The following is a 24,753-nucleotide window of genomic DNA, read 5'->3' on the forward strand; positions in this document are numbered from 1 at the left end:
AAGATCTAAAACGAAAACTTTGTCGTCCACGACACATTTTACAGTTCATTTTATTTTGTACAATTGAGGACCTGACGCAGAACCAATTCTTGTCGCACTTAGTGAATGCGTTGTAATATGTTTCAGTTTAAACGAGGTTTAGTAAGTCTTAACAGTAAGGCATCTAGAAAAAAACAATTTTATATGTACGTTGTTTGCCTATAACCGCTGGCGGAAATTTTTTTAATAGGTCACAATTGTAAATTTTATAGCGTACATCTAAGTTGTTTTTATTTTTTACCTGAAATCAAAAAATAAAAATTAAACCTAGCGTTATCAGTGGAAAAAACTTTTACCGACAAATTGTAGCGCCTGCAAAATGCGTCAAACCAGTGTTTTTAAACCATGAGTCGCAAACCAAAATTATGTGGCCGTTTAATTTAGTTGGGCCGCTGACTACAATTGCTTACATAGTTAGATTTATTGAGATAAAAAGAAGATCGTCAAAAAAAAAAAAATTAAAAAAGTTGAAAACAAGGAAAGCAATACGAAGGTGTGGCTCCTATTAATTAAGTAAGTTCTCACTTACAAGTTGATGTCTCAAGTTTTGTTCGCTTACAAAAGGTTCAGTGGAGATAATTTTGTGGACATAGCTTTGCTGTTACTTACTCTTAGTGAAAAAAAAGAAAAAAGGTTTATCAACATTGCGTTAAACAGAAACCTGTTTTTGCTTACTTGTGTTGGAGTCTGATTGCGACTTTCGGTTGAGGTGCATAAGAATGCACATCGCCGCGAAGGTAACAGCGCAAGACGACTTTGTTACGTCACACAGGGGTAGAGGCTGGCAGAGAAAACAATTTAATAAATAAATAACGTATTATATGAATACCAAGATAATTAGAGAAATGTTGGTAAAATAAGTAAATAAACAAAAAATAAGAACAAATCCTGTAAATTGTAGGACCAGACGTTGGTTTTACAGTAATATATATTTCGTCTAGGATGCATCTTCAATTTTTGTTCGATTTGAAGTTCTTTTTTTTCTTTCAGATTAAAAAAAGGATCAGAGGCCGTTGAGAAATAGTGATAAAATAATGTTAGTTTCGATAAATTGATATAAAAGGCGTAATTTTTTTATGGAATCCAAAACCATTGGCAGCAGATTTCTGCTTGTCGATTACTGCTCCGCTGACTCGTATATAAACAAATAAAACAGAAATTGAAGCGTAAATTAAGTGGAATGCAGGATTAGACGTTTGTTTTTTAGAAAGATATATTCGCATACGAGGGAATCATTAGTTTTTTCTATTCGAAATTTGGATATTCTTATTTTTGGTATCTCTAGGAATCAACTAATATTAGCATTTTGTCCCTTTCTGTGAAAAAAATACACACTAAAAACAAGGTATTGAATGAACTAGTGAAAAATAAAAAGGATATATAGTAAGAATACCAAAGACCAAACAGAAGGAGGTAGCATTCTGAACGTTCCAAACTCTTTTTATGGTCTATGTTAAAAATAACACAGATTTATTCAAAACGTTAACAAAATTCTACCTATACTTCTGTATGGACTTTGATATTCATTCTACTTCTTACTACAACCACCAGCCATTACCTTAAAATTTATTCGAAACGTTAAAAATGCTACCTACTGTTGCATGGGATTTGATATTCTCACTACCTACTGTTGCATGGGATTTGATATTCTTACTACGTCTTACTACAACCTCCCACCATTATGGTCCAAAAAAGATACAGTTTGAAAAAAGTCTACATTCAACAAAAAAAAAGTGATTTGAGAAAACGGTTTACACATACGTTATATTAACATACCTGTCGTTCGGGGTAGAGCAGGTTGACTAGTTTGACCACGGGCAGGAAATCGTTGAAGGGTATCTTCTGGATGCTGCCCGAGATAAACTGCAGCAAGACCCACATGAGTCGGTCCCTGCCCTCGTATACACCATCTTCTTGCTTGTCAGCTTCGGCGAGCTAAGAAACACGTGTCGCCAAGGTCAGTTGAAGGTTAAACGCGAGCATGGCCGCTGCAGCTTTCTTTATCGGTTTATTACACGATATGTATTGTAGGGATCTGTATCGAAGCTTGAAAATGAATTTTAAAGACAAATGGGTCGGGAAAATGAAACACGTGGCGCCAAGGCCAGTTTCAGGTTAAACGCGAACATGGACGCTGCAGCATTTTTTATCGGTTTAGTGCAAGATATGCACTATACGGATCTAAATCGTAGTTTGAAAATGAAATTTAAAGACAAATAGGTCGATCAAATCTACACATCTTAATCAGGACATCTTGATTCAGTTCTTAAAAGGGAATGAAATATGAAAGGTTGTTTTTTTAAATTGCAGTGAGATAGGTCTTTATGTGGGTTGAAACATACTTTTGTGTGCCGCTTTAATTTAAACATTTTAGGAACTGGACGAAATACAACAGATGGTAAAGCGTGTTCTATGTCTATATAAGCGTGCTTATTTCTAAGATAATAAAAGATTCATGTACATAGGTATACAACAACTGTGATCTAGACCTGCTCAAGTCGTTTTCGTCGGCTTTCCTATATACTAGTACATCAAAAGCAATCTCAGACTGACTGAATCTGTAAACTTTTTGACGAACAGTTGTTGTACACGTTTGTGTGTATCTTTCATTATTTCAGTTAGTCTTTACATTAGTTTTTTAAGTGTAGCAGATTTAAAGCACTTAAACGCAGCACACTGTAGAGCGCGTCGTACGTCTTTTAAAGTTTGCTTTTTTAAGATATATCGTCTTACTCTAGCGTAGAGCAGTTCAACCATGTGCGGGATGCTGGCGAATTGGTAGAACACGAAGAAGATGACTTGTCCGGAGAGATGGAGCCACTGCAGGTGAATCATGTCGTCTTCCCGTGCACAACTGTACTCTGCACTTCCAACTATCTTCTTACCGCTTGTAACCGCTTCAAGTAGGAGCTCAACCAGTTCCTGATGCAGTGGGAGAATTGAGATGTGAGGGGGATTTAATATGACAATATTTATTTTAACGGTATGAAGAAATAATACATATGGCCTTGGGTAAAAGTTATGTCCTGGTATAGACGTGGTAATAAGTTCGAAGCTCACCTTATTTTTACCCTTGCCTTTCTTGCTCTAAAATCCTGATTATTTCGTAAATAAAAATATAATTGATGGACAGTTTGTATGTGATCAGTGTAAGAAAAAAACTTAAAAAATAAAAAATTGGGTAAAATAAAAAAAAAGTAAAATAGTTTGTGTAGATTCTAATTAGCAAAAAAACAAGGTAAAAGTCATCAAAAAAGGTTGTCAAGTGACAACATTTAAAAATGATGGCTAGTTTCAAAAGACCACCTTGAAAAAGGCAAAGTTTGCTTTATAAGGCAAAAAAAGGGACTTTTTTAAGTTAAACCACAAAACACAACACAGTATCACACTGTTATAAGAAAGACCAAATCAAAGAATGCAGCTCGAAAATTCACTGTATAACAATTCCAGAAGTATTAAAGGTATTTATCAGTAAAATTACACAGAACAACGTAACCCAGATTTTTTAAATATTTTTTTTAATCAGATTTTTTTTTAAAATACAAAGAATATTATTCCTACCACTTCCAGAGCAATACATCTCTGCTTCTGGTGTTTTTGCAAGCCCAGCATTTGAAGAACCATGTCCCGGGAATGCGCTTGGCCCAAGATGTACCTCAGCAACCGCCATTGCCTTTGGTACATCTCCTAAAATATAAGAAATGTATCGTAGTTCTTGGAAATTTAATATTAGAATGTCAGTTAAAACCCTTGTGAAAAAAGTTATTATATAGTGGTGTCAGTAGTACTTATATAATAGCATATATAATGTAACTATTTTTTACAAGCTTTAAAAAAATTGAATCTAACTAAATACCTTTCTTACTTTAAAAAAAATTGAATCCAACTAAATAAAATTTCTTATTTTAAGCAAAGTTCTTGTGTATAGGTAACTAACTCTGGTGATAATATTCCCCTTTAATAGCTACACAAAATTAGGCAAGATGCAAAAAAAATAAATGAAATCTTTAAAATAGAAATACATATCTACACAAGCTTTGCCAACTTTTTGTTTTTAAACATACCCACTTAAAAATCCATTTTTATTTTAAAACAACACAGCCTGAAAATGTTTTTCTATTAAACCACTAGTTGCAACACTTTCAAACTATTTTTTTTCGTCTTAGTAATTTGGTTAATATTAATCACCTTGCAGTAAGGTAGTTGTCGTTTGATGGGGAATCTCAGGGAATCATGCTCTAATCTCCAAGTGCTTGCAAGTTGATGAAACGTGTTATTTACAACAGGTAGTAGCATCCATCTTCCTGTGGTCGAAACCATGTTGGAAGTGGCTCGAAACCGGTCAACAAATGTGGTCAGCTTTTCTAAAAGAGGCTACACAAAAGTTTAAACATTAAAATTAGATATCTACAAGTAGAAAGTAAAGTTGCCTGAAAAAAACAAAGAGGAAAACATTTGTGAAAGGAAGTTTTAGTAAGGTTTCATACCTCTTCAAAAATGTATTTTAATTATAACAGCAAAATACCCATATATAAAGCAAAAAAACATGTTAACTGCAAAATTAAACTGAAAATTAGCATTATTAGGTATTTCTTAATTTGTATAACTTTTTTTAGTCACTTACAGCATTTGTGGTGTTAAAATTTTAAATGTTTTGACTTTATAATATTTTGTACCTCAGATAACAGAAGGTCGCGAATTTAATATGTGTCCTAAGCTTACAGCTTTAAAAGCCTTTTCCAGGTGAGACAAATTTTATTTTTGCCTTGACTCGCCTTATAAAAATGAAGTACAATAACTATAAATACCCATGGTGCGATAAGTTGCTCCTCTGGCATAATTTGCCTTATTTCGTTGACGGCCAAATAACCGGGAAGAAGACAGACTTCCGGCTCCAGAAGGTGTTCGATCACTTTGCAAATCACATTTACCTTAAGATCAAAACATATGCATTACATACAAGGGTGAGATTCAAGTATGATGAGATAATTTGCCAATAATCACCTGTTGCCTGGCAACGTTCCACATGGCAGCGGGTATTTCCCTCATTTTGCAAATAATGGCGTTGAGTAGATTTCTGCAACCCTAAATAAATAAGGATTGGACAAAATAGTAGAAATAAAACAATATCCCTCGTTTGGATCGGTAGCATTGATTTTTAATGTTTTTGTCACCTGATTAACGAAACGATTATTTTAATATACCTAAAATATATATATATAGTCAAAATTTGATTTAATTAAAATGATAATCCAAATTACGTTTTAGTTTGTCTACCTATATTTAAATTAAACTCATATTTTTCACATTAAATTGGCACAATACTACACTCTTTCTGCCAAAAACAAAAGTTTTTGCAAACAAGTCAAAAATATCAATGTTTAGTAACCAAACCATACCTTATAGTCAACCATGTGCACAAATTTTTGAATAACCTCGTAGGTTTTGAGCCAGTGAACTTTCTTTGAATAAACCAACTCACTGGGTTGAAGGTTATCCAACACCATCCTATAATTATACATGTTTTTGAGAAGATTGACAAATTGTATTTAATGCCGACAAGCTTTATCACAACTCTGCTTTCTCAGGCAAGATACAAAACAATACAATTTGTTAACAGTGCCAATCTTCATTAATACAGTACAACTCCAGAGGGACTTGACCAACAAACAAAAAATGCATATATATATGTTTCAATATAGTTGCTGATTATTTCACAGATTTGAATAATATTTACTTGGCTGGAAGAAAGCCATCTTTTATGCAGGCCTCGATGAAATCGAACATGAACACCACTCGTCTGGCATTTTTCTGGTCATGTATAAACTTTACAAGAACCTATATGGAAAATAAAAAATGAAATTTTATTAACAATAGAATATGAATGCTAATAGAAAATTTGCGTTGTAATTGCAACAAAATAAAATAAATTTATTTATTTGCCGTTTAAAAGGTTCTCAAATGAGGCAAACTAATAAAAGTAAACATATTAATGTGAAACTGTATGGAAGCTCTATGTAAAATAGAAATATATTTATGACAATTCAGTAAACATTATAAACAGACATGGACCTTAATTTAAATTTTAATACGTTGGACCAATTTAATTTAAATAACAAAACTACAGTAAACAAATAACAAACATGCACACAGAAGCACTCCACCTTGACAGAAGTAACATGATCTTCGAAGGACTGATTGTTGTAGAAAGTGCGGAACTGATCCAAACAAGAGTTCAAACTGATCTCGTAGCTTTTGGGTGAAAGATCAACAAAACCAGCAAAAACTTCAATGGTGATGTCAGTTTTCTGCATTCATCATTTAGCAAATTAATTATTCATATTTTTTTGCCTTTAAAATAAGCATTTGTGTTTCCCGCAAAAAGATTTAAGGCATGAAACTTTGGAACAAGAAATCCATTTAGATTTTTTTTCCAGAGAACTTTGCGGCAATGTTATTTAAAGATTATTATTTTTTTTTTTTCGATACTGAAGTTTTTAAAAATAAAAGTTTTTAGAAATGGCAACTACACTTTTATGTGCATCACTGTTACTATTAGAAAATATTCCATAACAGAAGAATTTTTTTTTTAATATTTTTTATTTTAAATAAACATAATTCTTACCAACACATCTTTGAAAATGGTTTGCAGCTGAGTTTCCAATTCCATGACAGCATTTACACAACAAGTTATGAAAAGAGCTGCTTAATCATAGCCATTATACCTGAAATATGAAAGAAAGGTTGTTAAAACTGTTAAAAATACACAATAAACAACTTGTGTTCTTTTATGGGCCTGACATTTAAAAAAAATCACAGTAAAAGCTCTAAAAAAAATGAAAAGAAATAGTGAAGAAAGCAAGTATGTGTATATTTAAACAAATATTTTGCGAAGGAAACATTAAGCAAAGAATAAACTATGAACAATATTTCAAATAAATTCAGAAAAGAAAATGTCAACATTGTTTAAAATTTCATTTTCAATTTCAGTTTGGAGTGACTTGTTATCAGCCTTTTTAGGAAGCTCCAGATCACTTCTTCTGAAGAACTTCCCATCTCGATTTTCAGGCAAAGATCCGTCTTCCTCTAAAAACACGACTCCACGACTTTGCGGATTCCTGCTTAGCAGCTTGCTCCGTTTTCGCTTCAGACACCGTATTTTGCCATTTCTTGAATGCTGCAAAGTCCTTTCAAACTGATGAACCTGAGGTATGTTTTCGATGTTATTTTTTCTGGTGTCACTATCTCCATGTTTAGAGCACTTTTGATCAGAGAGGTAAGAATTGAACTGGCTCATGTTCGATCGGAAGACGCTTTCCATTCCCGGTTTGTTGGTCCTGCCTCGAACGATTGGCTTAATGGCACACGGTCTTACAAAATCGACGAAGGCAGTGAGCTCCCTATAATTGCAGTGATTGCTGTAAGGTACGCAGTAGATTAGTTCAGTGGGCGATCCCAACTGCTTAATGTTACCGCCAAACATAGCAGTTGGCTTAATGCCGATCGTTGGCATTTCTTTGTTCCATTGAACCATCATCTTTTGTGTGATACTTTTATTTGCGACAGCATTTAATCGACAAGAATTTCCCGCACGAAACACATCTTGAACTTCTAAAAGCTGCAGTTTTGCCATGGTTTGGCTTGGAACAAACATAAAGGAATTTAAGGCAGTGGCTATTTCGGCAAGCATGTCCTCATGGCCCACCCAGGATATTCCAATCATTATTCTATATTCAGGGTGCTGCTTGCAAACTTCAACAATCATTTGAGTCGCTGCTGCTCTAGAAGGAAAATAATACCCTGGTTCGCAGTAGGTGTTATCTAAATAGAGAACTGACATTGGCGGTTTGCCAACAATAGCAAATTTCAATGAATCAGGGATGGTTTCAAAACGAAAGTCCCCAGTGTACAGAACCCTTTTGTCATCTTTCTCGAACACAAACATACAGGAGCCGGGGCAGTGGTTGGCAGGTAGCAGCGTAACTGTTATATCAAAGTCATCTTTTGAAATTAGGTGAGCCTGGTTTTCTTCTAGTGTGTTGATCAGGTTTTTCTGGATGTTGAATTTGTAATGCAACAGGCGACCGGTCACTTGTGAACAGTAAATCGGGTGTTTCCAGTTTTTTGAAAGGCCGTGAGTGTGATCTGAGTGCATGTGTGTGAGAAAGAAAAGCTTTACAGACTTTGTTACAGACTGCACAAAACAGTCAACTGCAATTGGAAGGTCTTCAATGGTATGTCCATTCATCTTGTCGTCAATTTACACATTCAAATGACTTTATGCATACAACTATTATTTAGTTTGACTGTTTTGACAAATACATTGATCTAAATATTACAGGAAAGTGTCCATCTAAATAAAATAGTATATGTTCTATAAAATTTGACAATTTGTTTAAAACCTTGTAGGGATTTCTGCATACATCACACAATCACTATCGATCAACACTAAATTTCTAAAACGATAAACATACATCAAAAATGACATTAATGCTAAGACTTTTTAAAAACATTATTGCTAAGACTTTTTTAACTGGGTTGCCATTTGTAAACCTTTTTAAATGGGTTCCGGGAGACGAAAGGAAATCTTTAATATAACTCTTTGTGTTCTGATAAAACTTTTTGCTAGGAGTGTAATAAATCAAGTGATACTTTTCTAAAATGTGTAGTGTTCATTTGTTTTGTTCCGGTTGAGCTTAATATGATAATGTAGTCATCCACCTAACAAAAAATGCTAGTGGGGTGGGGAAGCATAACCTAATTTTTTTCTCAGTTAGCACATTTGTAAAAGATGGGTAACTTGCTTGGCAAATATCTTGTGATAGACTTCAAGTGGTTTGGGGTAAAATTGTGTTATTACTGCAATTCGTTAAATAAATGTTTCATTTTCATTGTTTGTTTTCCTTTATGTCCGAATATTATATCAAATCTTGACGAGGTCTTTGTGGTTCAAAGCGAAAAAAGGTGACAAGGTGAAGGACAAAAAAACACCCTAATTGTGCACCATATAGGATTCCTATGATTTTTTTGGGTGTGCAGTATGGCTGGAGAAAAATTAGTAGCCTACAGGTGCATTTGCCATATAATTACCACCCAGTCTGCATTACATGGGACTCTCAGGCCCCTCTCGAAAGTATGGCAGATCTTGCAGGTGCACAGCTGATCAAAATTGGTTGTGACCGAAGTTCAAAAGTGCACCAGCTAGTGTAATTTATAGGAAAATGGGGGTGCAAATAGGGTTTGCTGAAAAAAAAATCAGTGGGTACACCATACCCTCCAGTGGCTCGCTGGTGTACAGTGTGTCAAATTTTGAGGTGTACAAGTGTGCAATCATGTTTTTCACATCTGAAGTTGCGAATCCTACTGCAATTCTAACTTTCATTAAATTTAGACCATTCACCAATTGATTTAAGAAATGTCAGGTGTGCACCACCATATTCATAATAATGAAAATTAACTTAATATTTTGCTATAAGTGTGTGAAATATGGCTATCTTAACAGTCTAACGATTTGACTGGGACTTACATGGGTTAATGAGAATTGACTTTATATTTTTGAAAATCTGCAAATGACTTGATGGGAAATTAAGGCACTTTAAATTAAATTGTGTATTACACAATAGATGACTATATATTGCTATTTGTTTAATGACACGAAATATCGCCTAAAAGACATAAATACATTACATTGGCGCGAAGCACAATTCATCATGTAGTTAAGCCTGCCATTTGTTTATAACTTGGCGCGAGTGAACAAATCACTGTAATAAAAGCACTTTTACGCATAAAAAATGTCGATTGAATAACTTTAGGAAATAATGACTTATAAAATCAGCAGTTTACATACTATGCTAATATTTGGCAGCAAATATTTTGTACATGGTCATTACGAGTACAAAGCGTTTAATTTTGTATGTTTGAATAATTTTATCGAATAGTTCATTCAAGGATTACTTTTGACACGCCCAACAGCCTATGTGGACAATGGGCGAGTTGAAACAAGTTGAGCCGTTTACTTTCGATCCATTTAAATCGAATGGCGTTCTGGTCTCACAACATAAAGTAGCATTTACAGTTCGGGTATAGTCAACCTACGCTTGAAGTTTGTCTTCTAAATAAATATGGCTTTAAATACCCATTGGTCAATGAAAGATATTCACAGGCAATCTTTATTAAAGCATCGATTGCAATTAGCCAGGGAGATATGCCTCGAAGAAGTCATGCAGTATTTAGTGCAAGAACGCATCCTGACCGATAGGATAGCAGAAAAGATCAGCAGCAAGCCGACAAGATTCGCCAGAAATTCGGCCTTTCTGGCTATGTTGCCTACCAAAGGACCCTTCGCATTTGATGCTTTCGTGCGGGCGCTAAGGGCGTGTAATCAGGAGCATATAGCAGATATGCTAAGCTCTGACATTGCGCTTGAGCGTAATGCTAACTGGTTGAACAAAAACGTCTCTAAAAAGAGAAGCAAGACGTGTGGACGACTGAAGGTTTGCAGCTGCCCGTGTAACTGCGACGAGTCGTCAGACAGCCCCAAATCCAACAAAAACGCACAAGACAACAACAAAAACAACAGCAACAATGCTGTTGCAGACAAAAGCGATGGACCTTCGAAACTCTTCGTTGAAAACACAACCGTGGAATTCTACAAGGCCAACCGTTCAAAATCGTACAAAATGTCGTCGAAACCGCGGGGTCTGGCCCTTATAGTAAGCGTGAACCGTTTCGACCAGCACACCAGCCTCCCGGAACGCAAGGGCAGCGAAAAAGACGTGAAAAACCTGTCGGCGCTTTTCCAGCAGCTTCTACTCAGCGTCCAGCAGCTGAACAACCCAACCGGTGACGAGGTTCGCAAAGTGCTGGGCGACTTCTCGAGAAACCCTTTACACGCAAAAGCGGACTGCTGCGCTGTGGCCGTCCTTAGCCACGGGACCAGCGACTACTTTTACGCAAAGGATGGCGTCTCCATAAACACCCAGGAAGTTATTCGGTCGTTTGACAACCTAAACTGCCCCCATCTTCGCAACAAGCCTAAGATTTTTGTTATCCAAGCTTGCCGCAGCCCTTTCCATTCGGGGGAATCTCCGATTGCCAACGCCGTCGGTGTTGATCGTGTGACGTCATCGACTTGCTGCGCCGAGACGCGTCGACGTGACGTCACAGAAAAGCGTGACGCCGATCGGATGCCAACGATGTCGGACATGATCATCGGCCATTCTTCGATGCTCGGTAGGTGGCAATTATATCTAAAAAATGGGAAAAATTATTATTAATGTCGTGCATACAAGCTGTAAGTGTACGTTTTAGGTTGGGTAAATTTCATAATCAATAAAATCTATGCACGTTTTTAAAAAAAGGTTTTTTGTTTAAAATTTTTGGTCTAAATAATTTGATTTGTTTGTTTAAATAAATTTTAGGTTAAGGTATAAAAAAATTGAGCACTTTATTATTGCAACACACGGCCCTTAGAATATTGACACTTTATCGTGTAAGCCAGAGGTAGTAACCTTTTCGGCGCCTTTGACCTGAAAAGATTTTCAACGAAAATATGCTACATGTGCGGAACTTTTTATTAAAGGCCTAGTGTTCAGTTTTAAAAGAGGTGGCTGACCGGATAATATTGGAGGGCCCGTGAGTCGTAGGTTGCCGAACCCTGGCTTTAACAAATGTATTTTCATATATCTACATTGAATTTAACGCATTAAAGGCTACTAAGTATAGTTAAAAACGAAGGTTGCTCCATATACTCAATGCTATAGTTGTTGTTGTTGTTGTTAAATTTAAATGCTTTTGAAAAATTAATTGTCCCGTAGAAACCACATTAAAAAGTGTGTTTTATTTTGCAAAGGTCAAATAAAATAAACGTTTTGCAGGATGGTAATAAAAAATAAATCATTTCTGCACCTTGTGGTTTCTGAGAAAGTATGCTGCGCTAATATTTTACCGTAAAAAGTAAATTTGTGTTATGGTTAGTCTGGTGTACGTATAGTTGTGCGATAAAGTATGCGATCTGGCCAAATCACTAATTAACCTTAACGTTATTATTGTTACATTTCAGGTTCGACAGCGATGAGAAACACACAGCACGGCAGCTGGTACATACAGGCGTTAGTGCGTGCAATGGCCACTCACTGTAAGGACAAGGACATCACCGAAATCCTCACCATCGTCAACGACTTTGTCCGCAACAGAGTTTGCTCGCCTTCAACTTTCAAGGATGGAAATCAGCAAGACGACAATGGCATGCCAGAATTCGTCAGCACCCTTTGCAAGAAGCTTTACTTCTTTCCGGGAATTGCAGAGAAATCGTAACTGATTGAGATGTATTTCTGCCGATCTTTTCAGTCACAAAACAGCGTTTTGAAATGTTTTGTCCTATTGACTTGCTGTTGTAATTTTAAAGGCATTGATTAATACTTTTTTAAGATTTTTTCGCGGTTAATTTTATTGTTTTGCACTCAGATCTGTATTTATAATATCAAAGCTTTATTATCACTGTTTAAATTATTTATTGATGCGTCATACTCAAAAATGACAACGGTAAGAATCGTAAAATGCAATATCGTTAAAACACATTAAAATAAAATTATTTTGTCAACATTTAATTCCATCAGCCGGAAGGTGGCGCTCGTGCTTTCAGTACTAAAAATCACCCAAGCGTGGAGATGTAAAAGGCGCCGGTTGCATTACAACCAGTAGTAAAGCTGGTTGCACGTTGCAGCCTACTTAGCTCGTGCTTACTTGCCTAGCCGCCTTTGCTTTTAGCATTGCCTTCGGCAATGATAAGAAAGCGCAAAATACTTGCTAAGAGAAAATTCAAAGTTACATTTTAAATATTATAATGTTGTAACATATTAAGTGGTTAAATTTGTAAACTGACAAAACGGCAAAAAAATAAGTTTGCATTTTGTTTTGGTTGACATGCAGTTGATAAATCGACATAGCTTATAAACTATAAGGCCAGTTGACAGCGGACTATATAGCCAGCTGACAACAAATTTGGTTGTAAAAAACGTTTCAGAAGTAACATGTTTGAATAAATTGACATGAGTAAACCTATTTATTTTATACATTGCAGTTTGTAAGCCGATATGCGCTTTCTTTTGGGTTCAGAAGTAGATAACTGGCAGACGATTTTGTTTTAAGGCAAACGTAATAGTAATTTAATTAGTTTTTCTTGCAGATTAAAGAGTGTCTTTACTTTTATTTTAAACTATTGCATGCGCAACCAGAAACTAAGCAACTAGACAGAAGCGTCATTCGCTCAGCTTGGGGCAATTGCGTTTTGGTTACTCGACCTAAATATGGAGTTGGACAAATATTTGGAGCGGATAAGCTACACCGGGCCTGTCAACAACGAATTAAGCACATTACAAGCTTTGTGCGAACACATGTCCTACTCCGTTCCCTTCGACACCCTTGATATATTCGGCGGGCCTAGGAAAACCATTGACTTGCAAAAAATCTACACCGATATTGTGACTCGAAGGCGTGGCGGCTTCTGTTACGAAAACAATGGCCTGTTTTGCTGGTGTCTGCGCAAGTTTGGATTTCAGGCGGACATGCTACAGGCCCAAGCGTGGGTCAAACAACACATGGGTTTTGACCCAAAGTTTGACCACATGGTTTTAATGGTGAGACCGTGGTTTGATTGTATACGGTTCGCAGGATAATTTTACAACGGAGTGACTTAAAATCATTGTTCTGTCGTTTTCTTCCATAGCCCATTGTGCCTTGATTGAGTTGACTGCAGTCTAATATTTTTTCGGAAAACAGGACAACCTTTTGTTTATTCACGCGCTTACGCAATTGAAAATTAGGTTTACAACAACATTTAAAGTTTGTGGATGGTAGTTAATTTAAACTGTTTGTACCTAATATGCCAAATTTGATATTAGTATTTTGAGAAGTCCTGCTTTGTTTCAAACGCCACTAATAACAGAAAATGTTTACGAGTGGCCGTTTTCCAAAAGCCTTCAGGATTTTACAGAAATTGTTAGGCATTTTTCAGATATATATACTGCAGTGTATAGGGTTAAATTAAACGATTATAGGTACATAAATGAGACCATTTAATAAAATTTTAAATTTGCGATGTACTATAGCTTTATTATTAACAACAATTTAAAGGTTCTATAGTTCGCAAAATCTACTGATTCTAGTTCGCTAAGAAAAAATTAAAACCTACTAATTCTAGTTCCCTTGCATCATATATCGACAGATTAGGTCAATCTGCGATCGCTTCCGGTGTACTACATGATACGTAAGCGTAATAGTTGACCAAATAACGACTTCAAAAGAGCCAGAGATCACAGTTGTTGAATACATATAAGTGTATGTTTCGTTGATCTCATTTCAGGTCACTTTAAAAGACGGCTCGAGGTGGCTGGTAGACCAAGGCTGGAGCGCCAACTGTTTCGTTCATCCTCTGCGACTGGTGATGGACGAAGTTCAACCCCAGATCAGCGGAAACTACAGGATCACTAGGTGGAAAGGAAAAGGCGAATATTACTTGATGGAGAAACAGAAAAAGAAGCTCGTCACGTCAGAAGGTATACGCTTGTTGATATTAACTAATTATCATAGAATTTGTACGCCGTGATCTAGACTTTCTGACGTCAACTATAACTGACGCTAACGTTACACTTTTTCAAAGTAATTCTTCGCAGAGTGCTTTCAAACATCATTACAAAAAACCCTCATTGAAACAAAGAAATGATTTTCGGGTTAGCGAAAAGCCTTCCAGATTTCGCTGTTAGCGAAAAGCTTCCAGATTTTTACAGAAATTGTTAGTCTTTTTTTAAGTATATACTCTACAAATAAGCAACAAGTTTACTTTGTGTTTAGGCAACCTATCTGAGGTGACTGACGACGATTTACCCTGGGAAGTTTTCTACAGGTTCGATTTGGAGCCGCGACAATTGGAAGACTTCAAAGAAATGTGCTCGTTTCATCAGGACGACGCCGCCGGCTTTATCAAGCACAACACTCTGTGCAATGTGAAGCGCAAAGACGGATGCAAAATTATGTGGGGCCGGGTCTTTACCGACAAAAAGTTCATCGAACCCAATACTGAGCAGGTTTTGAGCGTTGAGACGGCGACGAACGATCAAGAGTGGAAAGATTTGCTGAAGAAGCATTTCAACATAACCTTGGACTTTGATGCGGTTGTTCAAGATCTTCATTATCGAGGATAAACCTATATAGGTTTGGTAACCGCCTATACATTAAGGCTTTCGTCATTGCAATGCAATTGCCTATGTCAATAACAAGGATTTTTTTGCAAATATATAGGCTACCTCACGTTTAAGCTGTGTTTTTAATAGTATCGTTAGAACTGAAAGAATAAAAAGACACAACAAAAGATAAATCAAGACTTAAGCAATAAGTTAATAAAACTTAAACGTATACTTTTTCGAGGCAACGGTCGAACTCCCGCTACTAAATGACTGAACAAACTAATATCACAGATAACAACGCGCCATAAGGTGGAAGTAAAATAGAAGGGAAAATCATAAAGAAAATTAAAACTAAATAAGCTAAAACAACGACCTGCTGCCTTTGTTCATCATGAGATATGACCTAAATAGCCGTTTCTCTATATTGAGTAGCGTATTGTTTAAAAACTGTTCCCCACTGGCCTAATTTCTTTATAATAATTATAATAAACAGATAAGTCATGTCCCATCCAAGTTATTGCCATTGCAAGTCAATCGGAACTCATTGGTTTTAATGATTATAGCACTGAAACAGTGTGTCCATTTGTAAGGCTCTCTTTACCTTTCGTACTTTTATTTAGTTACGGAATTGCAAAACAACATACTAAGCAAAAGTAATTTTTCCATTATATTTGCAACGTTGTTTCTTCCTCACATATCAGATCCAAGTATTTTAATATCTCTGCAGGTCACCTTAACTTCAAAATCTACTTCCAGACCAAAATACTTTTTCAAGAGATTCCTTAGTTCCTCTTGTGTTTTTGCTTTCTCGACTAATACCGTTTCCTCTGTCAAAGGGTCGATAAAAATCTGAAACAAACGTGCAAAAAGTAAATATTAGCCTACTAGCTCTTATTTCCTTTGTGAGTCCCACTTCGGGTAGGATCTCTCTACAGTATCTTAGGTTGGCACAATGTTTAGGTAAATGATTGGGGTGCTAAAAGTTTTCCCCATAAATTACATAGAATATTTAAAGCCTTTCATAGGTAGAAATACAGAATTTAATCGTCACAAGCCCAACCTTTTTCCTGACTGTCCATCCTGCCAATGCAAAGTCACCACACCCGTCTTTAGCCACGAGAGTCACAATGTTGTTGTGCTTGAGGAAGCTGGATTGGTCGTCTTGCTGGAAGTCGCACATCTTCTCAAAGTCGCTCCACTGGCGAGGCAAGATGTCGAATTTGAAAATCGTCTGCCAAGGATGTTGCTCGTCTATGGATTCCTGAGCTTTCACGCTTTCGTGAGAAACTGGAAAGAAATAAGAGTTTTTTTTAGGAAAAACTGTTTCTGGAAACACTTTGGTCCAGGGATGAAAGAATAAATTTTTAGCAAAACGCATGAATTTTTTTTACAAATGACGTAATAAAGTGATGTCATTATAGGACGTCTGAAAAACGTAAGCTTCCGTAACTAAAAAACCTTTCACCGATAAATTTGGTTTTGTAGAAAAAAGATCAGTTCTACTAGCCAATCATTTTTGGCATTTTATCTAAATGAGAAAATTAAAGTATGACTTTAGATTAACCTAATAGTGCACACATATTGACATCATTAGAAACATCATGGAGATTAAAGCAAATTCAGTTTATTATATCAATAAAAAAAACTTTTCTTTTATATTTTTTCTCTTTCGTTTAATTTTCTTCATTGGGCATCATTTTAGTGAAAATGATTAAAAAACGTAGGTTTGTAGAACTAGTTTGATCTTTTTATGCAGAAACCGATTTTATGTTTCAAAATTATACAAATAATCGTCTCCAAATGGATTAAAAAAATAATAAATGGACTCAACGTTGTTTTGCAAAAAAATTAAAAATAACGACGCTGATACAACCGAAAAATTGTCTAATCAACTACAATTTTATAAAATCTTTAATTATTCTATATGCCTAAGTACGTTTGCTTCCTGAAACAAATGACACTTAAAGACCCCAGTAATATTGATAATAATACGTTCGTAAAACTGACGTCAAAGGAAACAGATTATATGAATTTGCAAATAGGCAATTCATACATTAATATTTCAGCTCTTTGACGCTTGTATTTCTTACCAATTTCACTGATTCGTATATTACGTTTCTTCCTCCTTTGTACGACGAAGACGTTTTCGCTCACTTTCGACAGTCGATAGATTCCGTTCCTTTGCGACTGTTCGGTATTTTCTTCGAACTTGAGCGGATCTTTGAATGACGACCCACCCCAGCCAACATCGACAAACCATTGTGAGCCGTCATTGCACGTCGCCTGTTGAACACACGAAAGATTTAAGAAGAAGAAACATATTTTTTAAAAGTGGCCGTATTTGTCTAAATTAAATAAGGTAATCAGGTGGCACTATATAAAGATTCAATTGTCTTTATATAGTGTCAACTCATTACATTTTTGGTAATAATTGCTCATATACGTTTTTTTTTCTGGAAACCCGTTTTGATAATTAAAAAAACGAGTTTTTTAGGTACACTATGCTCGTTTTTGCATTGTAGCCTGACAATGAATGTCGAAGCCAAAAATGTTAAGTAGATTGACGTCATCTGAATAAGGACGTTTCGATACGAACTTGTATCATCTTCAGTTAAATGGATGATGACGATTTCCTTCACACTTTTATCTTTGACGTTCATTATCATGTGACGTTTTTTATTTTTTTTTCATGTATTCGCGCTGAAAAAAAATATTATTTCAATGCTCTCATCATAAAAATCCGTCTTATATTTTTACTTTATTGATGCAGGAAATGAAGGTTTGTGTTTTGTTTGTAATCGCCAAAAAAACATAATACGCTTCTGCTAGAATATTACTATACACAGACTTCGGAGCGTTATTTTAAGGTGAATTATATAATGGTAAAGGTTAAAATAAATCTATATCTAGGGAAAAATCTATCAAATTTGTAGGCGCAAAGAGTTTCTACACCTTTATGTAGAAGCTTCCTAAATAGTATTTGTATTGTGTAGGTATACGAGCATACCAGAAATACCGGCATACATTGTCAGCTAAATGCGTCTAGCAGTAATGAGAAAAGCACTGATTGCACCACACTCCGAAAACAGACACGCATTTCGTCATTGTTTTCGGTCTAATACTGACATTAAGCTGGTAATTTTAAACTTATTGCGCCGTTTGTTTCGCTTTGTTGTTCAGTTAGTCACATCTGAAAGACGTTTACAGCGAGTTCATTTTCGCAGAGCTAACAACGCTGCTTTTCTTGCTTGCTCTATAAACATTAAGTTAATTATCAGCAAGCAATGTTGTTACATTGTAATATTATTAATGCTCACGTCGATTACTTAACGACATTTACGAATGACGTCCACGTTAAAGCTGTACCTGTGAATTAGCTGAGTTCATTTAAATATCTATTGTCAAACAGTATAATAATATAATGGTTCGAAACATATAAAATGATACCTACTTCTGCATGAACGTTGTTATTCTTATTAAGAAACAATAGTCAATCGGAAAAATAAATCCATACCCTATTCTTGAGGCCAAAATGTTCACATTTTTGCCAAATGCGCACATGACGCGAATGTGCGCTTTATGTGAACCGAAGTGCACTTTATGTGTACCGAATGTGCACATCGGGCGAATGTGCACGGAAAGTGCATTTGTACTAGTTGTAGCACAGTAACAATCAACGTTTTTGGTTGGGGTACTCGGGCGCTGGTCTAGAATCCTACCAGAACCTGAAAACAATTATTAAAGGGCGCTGGTCTAGAATCCTACCACAGACCCGAAAACAATTATATATCATTGTGCGCACAACGTTTAAGTTTTGGTTTTGAGTCTTGTATCTATCTTTTCCAAAATAAAGTAAAGCTTGAAACAGCGCTGTTAAATGCACAGGTTTTGACCTAGTTAATGACTTGGTAGGTCGTGTTTTACCTTTTATTAGACCACTGTTTCAAACTTTTTGTTGCCCGGACAATCCTGGCGTTTTTGCTCCTTAACACTTATTGTTAGGCTGAAAAAAGTATTTAAATACTTCCGCAGATTTTACATAGGTCGATTTAGTGTGGAAACGAGAGCACATAAATTACGGCAGCCGCGAAAATATTATTCTTGCGTTCATTTTCCTATAGAATAAGAGCAAAAAGCAGCTAAAGGCCCGTTTACAAGACAGCTGCACTCAGCCGAGCAAAGCGTAATTTGCGTTTAAATTCTATTGGTTTGAGCTTTTCACGCTTTGCTAACTCAAGCCCCGCGCAGCTGAAAAAACTGCTTTGGAGCGATTTTCACGCTTTGCCGAACTCACCGCAGCCGCAGATGTAGTGAATATGAGCCTTAAAGTACCACCGAAACAGCCTTCTCATGTTAAGCAGCAAAAGAAAATCCATGGTTGTTCTAGGCTAGAAAAGGTTTGAACCAATGGCCTAATAAAAGTAAACGTGACCTACTAAAGTCCATATCTAGGTCGAGCTGTTTCAGCTGTATTTTATTTTGTACCGCATACAGTGGCGTAGCCAGCCGAACATTTTGGGGGGGCCAAAAAGTTGGATTTTTTTGTTTAGCTTGTTAGCAAACCGTTTCGAGCAGCAACTGACTGAGTGTTAACGCAGTACTAAAAAAATAGTCAATGAGCAAAAACTGTCTAAAAGTAGTAAAACTACATTATTGTATAGAAAACGTTATATTGCGTTATCATTTCTCTTTTATTAGACTACATCGTTTGTGACGTAACAATGTTGACAACTGAAGGTGTGGCATGCTTGTGATCGACTGTTGTGGTACTTCTCATAAATGCTAAAGAAAACAAGTTATTAAGAGTAAAATGTTCATAAATTTTGGGGGGGGCATGGCCCCTCAGGCCCCCCCCCCCCTGGCTACGCCTATGACGGCATACCTTTGGTGGTTCGTGTAGCACAATTTAAAAAGCACTGTATTAAGCAAATGCTTTAACATAAGTGTTTTAAAACGTTAATTAATACCAACCAGCATCGCCATGTGATCGAACTCTGGGCTGAAACAATCCAGCTGTTTCACGTAAGCCTGAGCTTGGCATATTCTCAGTTCGAATCCAAACTTTTCCAGCAACCAGTGGAACAAGCCGTTTAGCTCGTAGCAAAATCCGCCGCGCTTGTTCAAAACGATATCGCGATAAACCTTCCGCAAATCCAGTCGTTTTCTTTCGCCACCGAACATGTCAATAGTGTCAAACGGAACTGTCCTTGATTGACATTCGCACAATTTTGCTAAAGTTGAAGGACTAGTGTCTCTAGGCCCACTGTAGCCGATTCTTTTAAGATAACTGTCGACATCCATTGCACCAATGTTGTGTAGCTGAAGTACCTTGCTAAGGTCTGCAATTTTTGTTTCGTAACTTTCTTTGAGTGGAACAACAAGCCAATGCGAGTTTAAACCGAAGTACAAAAGAGGTTCAATGTGGTGGAGAGAAGAAGGCAATCATATTTGTGCGGACCAATGGACTACAAATCCGCTTAATAAGAAGGTGTTGTCTGCAGTTCAATGTCATTGTATCGCTGCGACCTGTAAGCGTTTTGACTTGGTTGAACCAAACCTAATTAATGCCTCGCGTATAATGCTTTTTAACTAATTAATAGGCTTTTATCGATTGCATTGTTTAAAGCTTGACGTCGCTAAGCAAACTTGTACATAGGCATTGGTAAACAAACTAGCAGAGCCTTGCTTAAGCATGCACGGTAAACACCCCTTTAATTCAATTTTTCCAAAAAGTCGATAAAATACCCTGTAGTTTTCAAATGCCTTGGCCAACTCATATGTCAATCCAAGACTTCCCCGTTTAGCAAGCACTCAGTGCCTTGTTGGGGAAAAGTATGTATGAGTTTTGTTACCGATGGGCCTGTCACTGGTCAAATTACCCTTTATTCACATCATACTTGCCAGAAAATATCAGTTCGGCGTGACCGACGAAATCCGACAGACCGTAAATTTCTGGAGCGACAGCATTGTCCTCGCCGTACACGGCGTACAGTTGTATAGGTTTGTACAGAAGCTATAGCCTACTGGCGCACCAAAAGTAGCAATATCGTTGCCGCACTTTGCAACCAGCTGCCATGTTTAGTAAGTCGACCCTGATTGCTGTGACTTTGGTAAGCTGTTCGTTTTGTGCGGTGGAGTGCGGATTGTTTTCCGGCATTGGCAAGGCATTAAAGAGGGTGGTAAAAGAAGTGGCGAAAGCACCGAAAGTTGTGGTTAAAACTGCTGAAAAAGTTGTGCGCGAAGCGGCTAAGGCACCTAAGGAAGTGGTTAAAACTGCTGAAAAAGTTGTGCGCGAAGCGGCTAAGGCACCTAAGGAAGTGGTTAAAACTGCTGAAAAAGTTGTGCGCGAAGCGGCTAAGGCACCTAAGGAAGTGGTTAAAACTGCTGAAACGGTTGTGCGCGAAGCGACTAAGGCACCTAAGGAAGTGGTTAAAACTGCTGAAAAAGTTGTGCGCGAAGCGGCTAAGGCACCTAAGGAAGTGGTTAAAACAGCTGAAAAAGTTGTAAAAGAAACTGCAAAGCTACCAAAAGAGGTTGCTAAAACAGCAGAAAAGGTAGTTCGAGAGGCTGCTAAGCTACCTGAAGAACTGGTTAAAGTTGTTGCCAAGACAATTCGACAGGTACCGAAAGCCATCGACAAAACAGTTCGAGAAATCGAGCGAATTGAAAAGCAACTGGACCGAGCAGTGGACGAGGTTATCAAACTACCGATGAAAATTGTCGAAGTTGCAGATCAGATAATTCCGATCCCAGGCGAAATCAAGAAGTTGGCGCGCGAAGTGGTTAGAGTAGAAGAACAAGTAAAGAACTTGGGCCAGAAAGTGCTGAGCATTCCAGACAGGATTGTGGAGGTTGTAAAGGACATTGTCCCGCTGCCAGAAGAAATCAAATCGTTGGCGGTGAAAGTATTCAAAATCTACAAAGTGATTCAGATGATCGATACTGGCTTCGGCGAGTTGGGAACCAACCTTGAAGCATTCGGGCAGCAGCTGAAACATTTACCGGAAAACTACGTGGAAGCGGTGGGCGAAAGACTGGCCAACATTCCGAACGTTTTCGAGGAGGCTGCCAAGGATTTATTGGATGTCCCGAACAGATTCAAGCAAGTCGGATCCGACCTGAGGAGCATCGAAAAAGGCGTGCGCAAAGTAAAAGCCGAGATGCTTAAACTACCCGGAAAGCTTAGCGAAAACGGAGACGAGCTCGGAAAGTTGCCGGAGCAGTTTTCTGGCGTTTTCGACGAGATGGACAGCGTCAAGCGTCACGTGACCCAGCTGGAGAACGACATCTCCTCTGTTCCAGAGGCGCTAAAACTGAGCATCCGAAAATCCTCCTCCAGCCTCGAGAGTGCCTTAAAAGGAGTCCTCCGGCTTCCCGAGGACGCGCAAAAGTCCATGGATGATTTGTTGGAAGTCAAGAGTAAAATTGAGGAGATTGCGGGGGAAGTTTCTAGCCTTGAGGATGACGTCATTGAGGCGTTGGATGAGATCAGGGACTTACCCGCCAAGAAAGTCAAGGCCGCCGTCGAAGAAATTTCTGGAATGTCCAAGGAAATCGAAACTTCGGCGCGCGAGATCGGGGAATTCCCTGAACGAGTGAAAGAGGTGGTTGAGGAAATCGCGGATTTTCCTGAAAAAATAAATCAAGCTGTTGAAGAAATATTTGAAGCCCCCAAAACAGATACAAAGGATGAACTATAAATTTAAAAAAGCACTTTCTTATGGATTTTGGCTTTCTTCGATGTTGAAAATAAAGTAATTGAAACGTTTAAAAATGCTACCTAATACTTATGTTTGGGCGTGGATGTTCATTCTACTTTCTTATACACTTCGCTCAGCCGAGTAGCGATTACCAAACAAAGCTATAAGATGACTATGTCTTAAAAAAGAGAAAAGTGTTGCTTTATAAAAATGGTAAAGTTTTTTTTAATTTTAAAAACTATAAATTACAAATTATTAATTTGGGCGATATTTATCAAACAAACAAAACAATAAGGTATTAATATTTGCAGAATAATTATAAGAAAAATTCGAACAAATTTGTCACGGTCGTCGTGGCTTAACAATGCGACAAGCTTAAAAAAAAATTGATGAAATTAAAATGTTTAAATGTAATTTTCACTAAATTAAAAAGACAAAAGTTAATTAAGCGTTAAGGAACACAGTGGCCTGAATTTCATAATTGGCTTATATTCTCAAAAGTTTGGCTGTCAAAATCGAATTGGCTGCATTGGATCGCAAACAATGGCTAAAATGCTTCTAACTTGCTTTCTCTAAAGGTCATTAAGGCGCAATTCGTAACTTGGGTTGTTAATTCACAATTTTACAGTAGTTTACCTTTCAAGCTAGAAAACGTTGAGTTTCGTAGATAAAAAGGCTATCATAAGTAAAAAGGCTAAATCATAATCATTAGCAAAAAGGCTAAATTAGTAGGTATTGGGTCGGCACCCAAATAAACCTAGTATCGGACGAGTACGGATACTTCCACATTTGGTTCTCGCTCATTGAACATCATGAAACGCAGTTTGAGTGATTGAGCAAAGCGAGCGACTGAAAAAATGCGTGATTTCCTTTAACGAGGAAAGCTTCAGGCTTTCCAGTTATTTCCTGTGATGACGCTTTTTCCAATAAACTTTATTCAAACGTAAGGCCGTTTCGTTTTGTGGAATTCTGTTGACATTTTTCGTAAGCGTTGATCCCACACTAAACAGATAGAGCCATTTTAGTCATGGTTTGCGATCAAAGGCTGCTTTTCTACCTACATTATTAATTTCCTCAGACCAAAATAAATGAAACGAAGGTCTATATTTAAACTTTCCAACGCTTAAGCAAACCTTGCCTTAATAACCTGGCAAAAATATCTAAGCTTATCGAGGTTAAATTATTTTGCTTAGTGGGCCATATTAATACCTTATTTTGGAATCGGATTAAATTTGAATAAGGGCGGATCCGGGATTTGTGTTTTAAGACGGCATCAAAATTACATCTAAACGTGATTTCACAAACTATCAATAACAAAGCAACGTCAAAACTTGACGTTAAAAAGTAACGGCAACGAAGTATCATCAAAACGTCAAGTCTCAAGTCATTTGCAAAAATAACTGAAGTCCAGTTTAAGTTATCTTCGATCAAGTCAAGTCTCCGTCTAAGTCATTAGTTACTCAAATTAGGATCCACTCCAAGTCATTTGTCACTCAAATTAGGATACACTCCAAGTCATTAGTCACTCAAATTAGGATACACTCCAAGTCATTTGTCACTCAAATTAGGATACACTCCAAGTCATTAGTTACTCAAATTAGGATCCACTCCAAGTCATTTGTCACTCAAATTAGGATACACTCCAAGTCATTAGTCACTCAAATTAGGATACACTCCAAGTCATTTGTCACTCAAATTAGGATACACTCCAAGTCATTAGTTACTCAAATTAGGATCCACTCCAAGTCATTTGTCACTCAAATTAGGATACACTCCAAGTCATTAGTCACTCAAATTAGGATACACTCCAAGTCATTTGTCACTCAAATTAG

The 24,753-nt window shown here is 36.9% G+C and overlaps 6 protein-coding genes across 6 annotated transcripts in view; 3 read left to right on the forward strand and 3 right to left on the reverse strand.

Annotated features, from left to right (window-relative positions):
- LOC146169849 (mediator of RNA polymerase II transcription subunit 23-like) overlaps window positions 1-6,764 on the reverse strand; it is a 38,166-nt gene extending 31,402 nt beyond the window's left edge. The window contains exons 1-11 of the mRNA XM_083389207.1: window positions 6,665-6,764; window positions 6,204-6,347; window positions 5,777-5,877; window positions 5,439-5,547; window positions 5,044-5,124; window positions 4,848-4,970; window positions 4,228-4,413; window positions 3,601-3,726; window positions 2,773-2,961; window positions 1,816-1,974; window positions 715-820 (exon numbers count right to left, since the gene is read on the reverse strand). Of these exons, the coding sequence (XP_083245333.1) occupies window positions 715-820; window positions 1,816-1,974; window positions 2,773-2,961; window positions 3,601-3,726; window positions 4,228-4,413; window positions 4,848-4,970; window positions 5,044-5,124; window positions 5,439-5,547; window positions 5,777-5,877; window positions 6,204-6,347; window positions 6,665-6,709 (1,369 nt within the window). The 5' untranslated portion in view covers window positions 6,710-6,764. The remainder of the gene's footprint in view (window positions 1-714; window positions 821-1,815; window positions 1,975-2,772; window positions 2,962-3,600; window positions 3,727-4,227; window positions 4,414-4,847; window positions 4,971-5,043; window positions 5,125-5,438; window positions 5,548-5,776; window positions 5,878-6,203; window positions 6,348-6,664) is intronic.
- Window positions 6,765-6,848: 84 nt separating this feature from the next.
- LOC146169850 (5' exonuclease Apollo-like) lies at window positions 6,849-8,334 on the reverse strand. Its single transcript, XM_083389166.1, has one exon. It carries the CDS (start codon window positions 8,285-8,287, stop codon window positions 6,971-6,973), a length of 1,317 nt encoding a protein of 438 aa, XP_083245292.1. The 5' UTR covers window positions 8,288-8,334; the 3' UTR covers window positions 6,849-6,970.
- Window positions 8,335-10,125: 1,791 nt separating this feature from the next.
- LOC146169851 (caspase-2-like) lies at window positions 10,126-12,354 on the forward strand. The gene is made up of 2 exons (XM_083387633.1): window positions 10,126-11,271; window positions 12,101-12,354. Exons 1-2 carry the CDS (start codon window positions 10,161-10,163, stop codon window positions 12,352-12,354), a joined length of 1,365 nt encoding a protein of 454 aa, XP_083243759.1. The 5' UTR covers window positions 10,126-10,160.
- Window positions 12,355-13,346: 992 nt separating this feature from the next.
- Window positions 13,347-15,239, forward strand: LOC146169852 (arylamine N-acetyltransferase 1-like). The gene is made up of 3 exons (XM_083387644.1): window positions 13,347-13,676; window positions 14,402-14,594; window positions 14,890-15,239. Exons 1-3 carry the CDS (start codon window positions 13,347-13,349, stop codon window positions 15,237-15,239), a joined length of 873 nt encoding a protein of 290 aa, XP_083243770.1.
- A 640-nt stretch (window positions 15,240-15,879) lies between these two features.
- LOC146169853 (arylamine N-acetyltransferase 1-like) lies at window positions 15,880-20,555 on the reverse strand. The gene is made up of 4 exons (XM_083387657.1): window positions 20,193-20,555; window positions 17,312-17,504; window positions 16,282-16,508; window positions 15,880-16,070 (listed from the first exon to the last, which is right to left on the reverse strand). Exons 1-4 carry the CDS (start codon window positions 20,520-20,522, stop codon window positions 15,912-15,914), a joined length of 909 nt encoding a protein of 302 aa, XP_083243783.1. The 5' UTR covers window positions 20,523-20,555; the 3' UTR covers window positions 15,880-15,911.
- A 740-nt stretch (window positions 20,556-21,295) lies between these two features.
- On the forward strand, window positions 21,296-23,191 carry LOC146169854 (uncharacterized). The gene has a single exon (XM_083387668.1). The coding sequence runs from the start codon at window positions 21,296-21,298 to the stop codon at window positions 22,919-22,921; it is 1,626 nt and encodes a 541-aa protein (XP_083243794.1). The 3' UTR covers window positions 22,922-23,191.
- Window positions 23,192-24,753: the final 1,562 nt, after the last annotated feature.

The sequence above is a fragment of the Ascidiella aspersa genome, chromosome 1 (genome assembly GCF_963924565.1).
Source record: "Ascidiella aspersa chromosome 1, kaAscAspe10.2, whole genome shotgun sequence".
Lineage (NCBI taxonomy): Eukaryota > Metazoa > Chordata > Ascidiacea > Phlebobranchia > Ascidiidae > Ascidiella > Ascidiella aspersa.

Excerpts from the sequence above, each read along its gene's own strand:
- LOC146169850 (XM_083389166.1), bottom strand. The coding sequence starts at position 8,287 with ATGAATGGACATACCATTGAAGACCTTCCAATTGCAGTTGACTGTTTT.
- LOC146169853 (XM_083387657.1), bottom strand. The coding sequence starts at position 20,522 with ATGGATGTCGACAGTTATCTTAAAAGAATCGGCTACAGTGGGCCTAGA. Across the intron at positions 16,509-17,311 it reads TATACGAATCAGTGAAATTG|TTTCTCACGAAAGCGTGAAA; the intron begins GTAAGAAATACA and ends ATTTCTTTCCAG. Across the intron at positions 16,071-16,281 it reads GATGGACAGTCAGGAAAAAG|ATTTTTATCGACCCTTTGAC; the intron begins GTTGGGCTTGTG and ends CGTTTGTTTCAG.
- LOC146169851 (XM_083387633.1), top strand. The coding sequence starts at position 10,161 with ATGGCTTTAAATACCCATTGGTCAATGAAAGATATTCACAGGCAATCT. Across the intron at positions 11,272-12,100 it reads CGGCCATTCTTCGATGCTCG|GTTCGACAGCGATGAGAAAC; the intron begins GTAGGTGGCAAT and ends GTTACATTTCAG.
- LOC146169854 (XM_083387668.1), top strand. The coding sequence starts at position 21,296 with ATGTTTAGTAAGTCGACCCTGATTGCTGTGACTTTGGTAAGCTGTTCG.
- LOC146169852 (XM_083387644.1), top strand. The coding sequence starts at position 13,347 with ATGGAGTTGGACAAATATTTGGAGCGGATAAGCTACACCGGGCCTGTC. Across the intron at positions 13,677-14,401 it reads TTGACCACATGGTTTTAATG|GTCACTTTAAAAGACGGCTC; the intron begins GTGAGACCGTGG and ends ATCTCATTTCAG. Across the intron at positions 14,595-14,889 it reads GAAGCTCGTCACGTCAGAAG|GCAACCTATCTGAGGTGACT; the intron begins GTATACGCTTGT and ends CTTTGTGTTTAG.